Below are 10014 nucleotides of genomic sequence, written 5' to 3' on the forward strand. Positions count from 1 at the left end.
TCTCAATGACAAGCTGCGTCCACATATATGTAGCGGGCGCTCAACTAAGGCCCGTATTCACAAACCAACCTTATCCTTACCTTTTGCCCTCCTTACCTTTTCGGCTCCTCAACGCGTTTCATAAACAAACCTTATGCCTCAATCCAACCTTTCCTTAACCTTATCACCGTGATAAGGTGGCGCTTCATAAGGTAGCCTGACAGGTACCTTAAGGCGGCACTTATGCGACGCAATATGGCGGGTCATGCAAGGAGTTTTTCCGATGTGATCGACTTCGTCGCGCTATTAAGAGAGGTTGAAGCTCGCAGTGCGCGTCCGTACGCGCAAATACCGCTGCGTGTGCTGAGGGACCGCGAAAATCCCACGGAAATCTTCAATGAGGACGAGTTCCTAAGCAGATACCGCTTCTCGAAGCGAGCGGTTCTCGAGCTTCTCTCCGTGCTGCCGCTGGAACCGAGCCTCGACGGTCGCGGTTGCCCTGTGCCGCCACTTCTGCAGGTTCTGGTGGCCCTCCGATTCTACGGCGCCGGCACTTTTCAAGTTGTGAGGGCGGACTTGGTTAACCTATCTCAGCCGACAGCGTCCCGCATCGTTAAACGAGTGACGAAAGTTATTGCGGGTACGTTGTTCCCTGGGCTCGTCAAGTTGCCGGATGTCACACAAGCAGGGCAAGTGATGGAAGAATTTTATCGCATTGCCAATTTTCCTGGCGTGACGGGATGCATCGACTGCACTCATGTCAATATCAAGAGCCCGGGAGGCGACGATGCGGAGGTCTTCCGCTACCGGAAGGGATATTTTTCCATCAACGTGCAGGTTCGTAAAAAGTGCATATAGTGTTTGCTGCTTTAAAATATTTGATGAAATATATATGTGCGGCTTCTAAAGCTATGTACGATATATACGCTAAACTATACGCTATACAGTATACACATAACAAACCATTCGCGGCACGCTTTGCCGTACTCGCCGTGTTTACTTAAACCATTTGTTTTCCTCTCGCCATTACAACTGAAGTGGGGCCTAATGATCCGATCGAGTGACGTATGCACTAAGGATAGAATTTTAGTGTCGAAGCAAGGGTGGTTTTTCATAATTGTAAAAGCTATGACATGTATTGAAACTGAAAACTAAGTTTATTTTTGACATAATACCTCCATTTGAACCGTGATTCGCAGTAACTTCAATGGCCTTACAGCATTGTTTATCGCCAGGGCTCACCAGCTAAATGAGTGACGTTATGGTTGCGCATTTATACGTCACCGCGAGAGTAGTTTACCTGATTGCTGTGATGAATGTGCACAAATAAAAAAAAATACATATTAGGATCGGCTTACAAGCAGACATCACGCCTGGTTTTTGCAGGCTATCACGGGACCTCGGCTGCAGTTTTTTGATGTTGTGGCCAGCTGGCCCGGCTCGAACCACGACAGCCGAATATTTGACAACAGCCACGCTCGAGTTCGCTATGAGCAGGGTGATGTTCCTGGCCTGCTTTTGGGAGACATGGGTTATGCATGCCGTCGCTACCTGATGACTCCACTTAAGGACCCTGAAAACGCCGCAGAGTTCAGGTAAATAAACTGGCGGTAGTAGTGCAAAGCATTCACTAAAATTTATGTGTAATACTTCAATTAAAAGTGCATATGTTTCAGGTACAACCGCTCCCACAAGAAAACGAGATGCTCGGTGCAGAGGGCTTTTGGCATTTGGAAGAGGAGATTTCCGTGCCTCGACATGAGAATGCAGATCAAAGCAACTACATCTGCTCTGGTTATAACAGCGTGTGCTGCGCTACACAATTTCAGCCGGCACCTGCATGACCCTCTTCCCCAAGACGACCAGGTCGTGCAGCCGCAGTCGTCTTCATCGCCCGCCCCTGCTGCAGCACATGGCTCTGCCGCACAGCCGAGTGATGCATTGCCGCCAGGTGAGCCAGTGGACACGGAAGACGGATTCAGAGCCCGCAGGCGCATTATTCGGGACTACTACTCTCGCTAAGGACACATCGAAAGCAAGCAGTCGACCCTGTCATAAATGAATGACTGAATAAACTTTATTCTATGTCACTCCGGCAGTTTCTTTCGGGCGGGGTGGGGGGAAAGTATGTAATTTATTGTAGCTGCTTCTTCAGCAGCTCCACTTTTAACTTCAAGAGAAGGGACTTTGCTTCTGCATTCTTCAATTTTTGGTCATTAATTGCCTTTCTTTCTTTTCCATCTGCTCGCATCATGCGCATGCGAAACAAGTGTTCCTTCCGCCTTTGCCTTCTTTCTTCCGCAACAGCCTCTAGACGTGCCTCGAGTTCTTCCTCCAGCTTTGATGCTCGAGCTGTCTTTCGTCCTGTGCGTGTTGTCTCACCAGAAGCACAGAGAGTACTGTGGGAAATTTTTCTGCTTTGTTGAAGTGCGTTCGAATTATTCGAGGATGGCTCTAGCGTTGGTGTTGGATGTGAAAATACGACTTCATTTGCTGGTTCGTCTTGTACATCCGGGTCGAACATATCCAGGTCCCTTGGGGTGTCTGAAAGGCTGCCCAAATCTTCGGCGTGGTTAGAAGCTGGAAAGAAATAAACAATTCTTATTTTAGACACATTTTTCTTTGCAATAAGCGTTCGCGTTCATTAATATTTACACAAAAATTGAAGTTGACATTAGCAAGGTAGCACCTCTTTGCAAGCATCACTACACAACATTACTGCAGCAGGCACTGGCCATATATATGGAACATGATTACGATGAGAGAAATATTTATGATTTGTTTCTGTGACGAGAACAGGTAGCAAATTGATACGGAGCGTGGATATGATTGCCTGCTGCATGAACACTCTTTGTCTTTATACACTTCCCAAAAGTGCACAGGTGTAATGATTTCAAACAGCTATCGGGCAGTTTGTGGCAAATACACGAAATACAGACCCCCGAAAATTTTCAATTTGGTTGCATATATATACACGCACACATACAAATGCGCCCCCGAACATAGATAAAGTATGGTTGAGCTCCCCCCCCCCCTCCCCTCCGAAAAAAATTTCTGGCTGCAGCTCTGTCCGATAGCATAAACGTGCATAACTACTGGTATCCGACGTGCAGTGCAATTACAGAGATTGCTTATTTATACATTTATTTATTTATTTATTTATTTACTTATATCCTACACGCCCGTGACGCACTACGTAAGTAAAATTTCTTAAAATTTATTGTATAACACAATATGACTATAAGTGCATCCAATGATCCAAATGTACATAAATCAAATCAAGTGAAACAATTATAATATTATAAGATCAAAAATCCCATTTCGTACGTTTCCAATAGGCCAAGGCGCGTCTTGTACGTACCGGTCGACACTCCACAGTCTTTAGCCGGCGAAATGAGTATCATTTGCGCTACGTTTAAATATAATTGTGATGTTACGTGCCGTTACAGGACGTATATTTATAATTGCTGAAAAACAGGAGGCGACGAAAACGACTCACCAGTTCGAAACAACTCCTTCGTGTCAATTGCCTTGGCCCTGCGCCACTTTTCTTTCAAATTGTCCCAGCACTTGCGTAGCTGCTGCTCGGTGCGCGGCCGCTCTTGCTGTTGAACTCTTCTTCTATCTGTTTCCATTTTTTTTTTCTTGTCTGTCAGTGACACCGCATCCGTCTTTTTATTTTCTATAACATTGCGATGCTTCTTAACCAAGTCGATGAGAAGCGCTCTCTCTTCTTCAGTAAAATTCACTTTTTTTTTTCTGCTGCCATGGCGAATAATTGACCAAGCAACGTCAATAAGAAAAGAAATGCCTGCGCGCTCAATAACAAAACGGAGAGAGAAAAACGTACGCGCGCAACACACACGCACGCTTGCCGGTGCTATAAATAACCCAGGCGCTGCGCCTTGCTCCCGACCGGGCTGCAGAAATTAGGCGCCTTTTCTTCTACAAACCACACCTACCTACCTATAAATAACCGCGCGTCCGTCGGTTGCCATGGAAACCGGCGGTTCGAGACGCAGGCGCGCGTCCGCATGGAGCAGACGGCATGGCGAGACGCGGCGCGCGGAATTAAGGTTGGCAGCTTGTTCGGTACTCGCACGGGCATGCTTTCCTGTATTTATTTTATTGTTTAGAGGAACATGCAGCTATTTTTTTTTTTGCTAATAAGCCATCAATAAGCCTGCAAAAGTTCATAGCCTCGCTCCCATGCTCGTTCCTTATCACGACAAGGCCGCCTTCCGTAAGGCTACCTTAAAACCGAATAAGGCGAGTTTCTGAAATGCACTGCGGCCCAACAGTTTTCAAACTTGTTTATACTGCGCGGAACCGCCACCACACTTGCTAGGTGTTGGCGCTGCAGTCGCATCGGGCTTCAAAATACCGCGCGCGCCGGCCAACGCTGCACAAGCGTTCGCGTTCTCTGTCTGCCTTCTGCAGCTTTTGTGGTGGCGTTTCGTACTGCGTTCGCATCATGTGTCATCTGTTCGCGTGTTCGCGTTCTCTATCTGCCTTCTGCAGCATTTGTGGTGGCGTTTCGTACATCGTTCGCATCATGTGTCGTCTGTTCGGGTGAACCATGCCAACTTGTTGCGTGCCGGGGTGCGCGAGCGGACACCGCAAGGACGCAAGCAGCTCGGACAGACATTTTTTCTACGCTCCGACCGACGTCAGTCTTCGCGCAGCTTGGAACAAAGCAGTTCCACGTGCGGACAAGGAATTGACAGCCCGGGAGGAAGAGCTGAGCAAGGTCATTTCACAGATAGAATTGCAGGAGCCATGACAGCTGATACACTTCAGCACAGTTACTGCCGCACGACTGCGAAAGCAAGCGCGCTGTACTACCTTGGTGGTTATGTCGTGAAGAAGGCGCGAAAGTTCACCAGTTGTGAAGATTGCCTTGCAACTTGTATATCTGATAACCACGTACCAGCAGCAGCAGCCTTAACAGAGATGCGATCCTTTGTGCCTGGTGCACTGCAGCATCCATCAGGTGCTTTGACATCTATGCTTAGCGGCATTGAACGTGTAATTCAAAAAGGACCAATGGTAACAGAGTGTTCGGAGATTTGTTCTGGACTATAATGGGAAAGCTGTCTGGATGTTCTCTGACTCGGGTAGGCCGCACAGAGCATTTTGAGGAGCTAAGTGCGCGAATCATCAAATTTTATTTGACCACACGGATGCATTTCTATTCGAAGTTTCTTCGCCAGCAGCGAGACTCTAGTGTGCCAGTGAAAGCAGCAAGAAAGCGTGCTAAATTGCTATGAAAAGGAGACTGTCAGCAACTGGGATGCACATGTGCATAATTTTTTGTGGATGTATAACTGTTAAAAGCATAAGTGCATGTATGTATAAATACCTGCATGATGTATAACTGCAGGTATTCAAAATAAATAAACAAGTGAGGTAATACCGTCGGATCTGCTTTGAAATGGAGTGAATGAGTACTTGAAAAAAAAATGTTGCATGTCACCCGTGCTTAATGCAATAGAGCGTACCATGTTTGCTAGCCATGAACGCAATAATCCCCGTATTCAGAAATGCTCCTTCACTTGAACTTGACTTGCCACAGCCTTCAACGCGTTTCGAACGCGCTGACTTTAGGCTGTGCCAAGGCAGCACAAACGCGTTTCGAACGCGCTGCCCAAAACGGTTGCAAGTCAAGTTCAAGTCGAGGAGCGTTTTTGAATACGGGGGTTAGTGTCTAAAAAAACTTTAAAAAACACTTAGCGCTATCAAGTAAAAAAACGCGCCTGCGCTGAGCAGACGACACCGCGCCGGCTGGAGCCCGATGCGACGGTCCCGCCATCTGGCGACAAGCACAGAAATGGTGCCACCTGCGGAGTATGGCGGCAGCGGAGAGTTTGACAACTGAATGTATCTAGTAACGTTGCTGCGGCCTTTTCTCATCCTTACACTTTTCCCTTCCTTATCAAAGGGAGCCTTATAGCGTTAAGTTAAGGTTGGTTTGTGAATACGGGCCTAAAACTGTCTATACTCGCGGACAACTTTTCCTGGCAATGAAGCGAAGGCTACAGAGCCACAATGCACGTATCCTACCGCTAATGAATGCAGTCCCACAATTGCGTCCGTATTTTCTGCGCGAGATATATAAAATGCTCCTTCATTTTATACATGTAGCTTTTTGAGACGGAACGCAGCGCACACAAGCAAGATATTTGCATTTCTTTCACTTTATGTGTTGTCATATTGCGTTTTTGCGTGCGTGAGAAAGTCGAGCCTTTTACCCGTAGCTTAGACGTTAAGCAGCGTTTGCGTCGAAATGCAACGCTAGCCATCACTTTCCACGGCGTTACGAGACGCGCGCCAAACCGGACTGCTTCGCGTAGCAGTAGATGTGCAGACGCTCCGCCCCCGTAGCTTTCCCTTCATTGCCAAGAAAAGTTGTCCGCGAGTATAATAATGCACGGCACCGCTACAACGACGCGGAACGCGTAGAAATGCACACAAGAAACGTACACAAGAAATGCACACAAGAAACACAAGGCGCTGTGTATGCGGGGCTTGCCGAGCACGTTTTTACTGCTATAGAGAACCCGAGCTCAAGTTTACGGCGCGACAACAGCGCCGCGCTGCGGCTCTGGAGAGAAGCTCTAGCGAAACTGGGGGCAGGTGCAGCCGACTCTGCCTGTTTGTCGGCAGCGGGAGCACGCGCGCGCCTGCGTTGCTCAGTCGGTGCGGGGAACTGGGGCGCCGTGCCGACAGCTTGGCACGCTGAACCGAGAGGCTTGCTGTGCGTAGCTGCATTTCCGCGTTAGTTGAAGCGACCCCGCGGAAGGTAGGCCCGAAGTATTGCTGCGTCGGGGCCTGCCACATCAGTTCAGACAACACCAAGGCACGCGATTCGCGTGTGAAACTATCGGTTCCTGGGCATGTCGCACGAAACATAGAGGCGAAAAGCGTGGATCACCGCAGTAAGGAGAATCAAGTATGTCCTGGCTGAGAGCGCTGTCTCGCTTTCTGTTTTGGCTGTGTCAGTTCATCGCTTTCGTTCGTTTCGATTACCTGAACCAGTACGTAACGCGGCGCATGCACGGAGCGACTACAGTAATGCCTACTCGCTGTCTTCTCGAATTGTGCAATTCCAGTTACGGTTGTAGGTGAAACAACACTGTGTTTTGATTGCGCGTGTTCGTGAGCCCTACCCGTCGTTGTTCAACATTCACACTCGCCTTATACCGCGTTTAGCGTTGCGCGGTTGGATGAAGTGAGCTGAACTCGGCACATTGTCAAAATTTCGGCGCCTGCAATTTACGCATCGGCAAGGCTGCTTTATCAGGGCGGATGGACGACTGTGCATTTCCAGCAAACCTTGACATCGTTTTGCTGGCTTGCTTTGTTTTATCACTTTATTGGGGTGATATATATTTAAGCCGCTAAATATAACAGGCACCTAATACATGCTTTACAATTGCTACCTTGCAGTAGCCACCTTATGAATCTGCTCGATTTTGTAGCCACGTTCGCGCAGCAGGTTTTATACGCCTGTAAAGTCAATATCCTCATAAAAAGAGAGCGCAAGCATGACGCGAGAGCCGAAAAAACGGGGCTAGCAGTTCAACTTGCTTCACAGTGGTTAAAGCTCAGGTAGCTGTCTCGCGTCTTAATCGGCGGGTGATGCTTCAGCAGCACGTTGGACTTGACTCTAACCTTCTCAGGAAAAAGTGCCATGACCGTGTAAGTTCTTTTTTGTGCACGAGGCAAACGTTTGTTCCCGAAAGTACACGGCTGCTACTGCAAGCATGCCGTATGAAAACAACAATAATATGATTCATTGTCCACAACGCAGAACATCGATAGCATGCACGGCTTCATTTCGGAGTCATATGGACCATTACGTATCTTTAACATGACATAATGAGACTTCCATCGAGGTATACGTCCTACACGGTGTAATCGTGACTTGGGAAATGCATTTCGCGTTGCGTCGGGCGTCGATATTCTGCTCTTCACCGTAAACCTCATTACCGAGCTTTCTCCTTTTATGAAGTTCGCTTTTCGGAAGTGCCTGTCCAGCTTGAAGATCTTTTTGAAGCCGCACTGCAGGCATTATATTGCGAGGCCCGTAAGTGCACCGCGAGAGCTCTGCACGGCACGGAAGCGAGCGGCAGCGCGCTGGAGAGAAGGGTTGTTTGCCCCCAGTTTCTATTTTTCTGCCAGAGATGGCGCTGCCTGTCAAGAGCAGCAGCACCACTAAGCGATGCTTGGGGAGCCTATAGTGTGGACGCGTTTCATAAGTTTAGACACATTTCGTAAGTTTAGACGCTGTCTGCGTTACTATGAACGGCCTCTGTAGTAGAGCGTTTTTCACGCGTACGAGTTCTTTCTTTAACTCGTACGCGTGAAAGACCGTCTGGAAAGCTCAAGATTTCCAGGGGTTATCTACAAGATACCATGCAAAGATTGTGACGCATCCTACATAGGTAAAACTGGAAATTTTAATAGAAGAATTCAACAGCACCAGAACGATGTCAAGAAAGGCAATGCAAGCTCGAACGCCTTGGCGGATCATCATTTAAACAGTAACCACATCATCGACTGGGATTCTGCGAGCATAATTGCGACAGAGAAGCGCCTATCGACACGGCTACTTTTAGAATCACTGCTCATTCAAACGACCGAAAACGCGATTAACCGGACAAGGGGTAATCTCCCCGAGATATACATGCGCACTCTGCGCCACCCATTCTATAAATAGTCACGCCCTCTTGCATGCTCTTCATTGTGAACAAGGGGCCCATAGCGGCCCCGAAACGTCAATATATGATTGTTTTTCCTTGAACAAGGCGAGTGTCTGTTTTATTTCTTCCAATGAATCCCCCTCGCCTGACGAGTTTTCGCCGAACCTTGGACTATATAGCAGTATTACTGGTGCAATGACTTCTCGAGCTGTTCGCACCAAAATGAAGGGCGGGAACGGCGCACGCGCGTGCGCTCACCGCGGTACAGTGCGGCCGGTCGTCTGAGCGCGAGCGGCATGGCCTCCGAGATTAGCCGGCAGCGCGGAGGCCATGCGAGCGGCTGAGTTGTGTTGCGACTCCCCGCCAGGCGCCCTTTTTCGGTGTGCCACCTATCCAGCGCTGGTCTCCCATAGCACCGCTGCGAAGGAGAGTGCAACGGGGGCAAGCGCGCGCCGCATTATATACGAGCGCACAGCTGTGACGGAGAGAGAGAAACGGGAGAGGAGAAACGAAGCGGAGGCAGCGCTCACGCCACCTCCTCTACCCCACCTCGCGCTCACGCGAGGAGAGTGAGAGAGTTGGCGCATGCGCAGTGGGGAGCGTACGCGTGAGGGAAGGATGGACACAGCCCTGAGCAAAAGATGCTTCTCATCTAAGAAACACTTCATTGCCTCCGCCTTTAGATCCTGCAACACGCTGTTGCTACGACCATCTCTGTATCGTATCTTGCGCGGCGTGCGCCTCGTGTCAAACCCGCCCCTCAAGATATGGTTGCGCGGCGAGGTTACGCACCGTTTCTCGTTCTGCCCGGCATATAAAGACCGCCCAATCAAGATATTCTTGTTCACATCAGACTGCCGTGTCATGTCTCGCTCGATCACCGAGCTGATACATGGTGTCAGAAGTGGCTAGCCAAGCCCACGACTTCACCGGACGAAGGCGACAACAGAACAATCATGGACTTTCTCGCGCCATCAGACCCGCTCCATCTGTCAGGAGACACCAGCAAGAATTGGAAGCTGTCCATTCAGAGGCTTGAGCTTTTCTTGATCGCCTCCGACCCCTCTGCAAAAACTCGATCGAACAAGATGAAGGCAGCTTTACTCCTGAGTGTTGCCGGCGAAAAAGCACACGAAGTTTTCAACACCTTCGCATTTTCAGAGGGTGAGAACAAGGATAATGCTACGATTGTAAAGAAGTTCAAGGAATACTGCGCTACACAGTACAGCGAAGTACATGAGCGCTACGTCTTTCGGAACATGAGTCAAGCCCCGGTGAGCCGAACACTTCCAACGGGATTTGAAAACGCAGGCCCGTGAGTGCAACATTG

At 48.9% G+C, this 10014-nt stretch overlaps 1 protein-coding gene across 1 annotated transcript; it reads left to right on the forward strand.

Annotated features, from left to right (window-relative positions):
• Window positions 1-234: 234 nt before the first annotated feature.
• On the forward strand, window positions 235-2255 carry LOC119389084 (putative nuclease HARBI1). Its single transcript, XM_037656352.2, has 3 exons — window positions 235-816; window positions 1366-1574; window positions 1656-2255. The coding sequence occupies exons 1-3, from the start codon at window positions 235-237 to the stop codon at window positions 1999-2001; spliced, it is 1137 nt and encodes a 378-aa protein (XP_037512280.2). The 3' UTR covers window positions 2002-2255.
• Window positions 2256-10014: the final 7759 nt, after the last annotated feature.

The sequence above is a fragment of the Rhipicephalus sanguineus genome, chromosome 4 (assembly GCF_013339695.2).
Source record: "Rhipicephalus sanguineus isolate Rsan-2018 chromosome 4, BIME_Rsan_1.4, whole genome shotgun sequence".
NCBI lineage: Eukaryota > Metazoa > Arthropoda > Arachnida > Ixodida > Ixodidae > Rhipicephalus > Rhipicephalus sanguineus.

What these genes read in the sequence shown, in the direction of transcription:
- LOC119389084 (XM_037656352.2), top strand. Translation starts at nt 235, where the DNA reads ATGGCGGGTCATGCAAGGAGTTTTTCCGATGTGATCGACTTCGTCGCG. An exon ending in ATTTTTCCATCAACGTGCAG is followed by an intron (nt 817 to 1,365) that starts GTTCGTAAAAAG and finishes TGGTTTTTGCAG; the next exon opens with GCTATCACGGGACCTCGGCT. An exon ending in GAAAACGCCGCAGAGTTCAG is followed by an intron (nt 1,575 to 1,655) that starts GTAAATAAACTG and finishes CATATGTTTCAG; the next exon opens with GTACAACCGCTCCCACAAGA.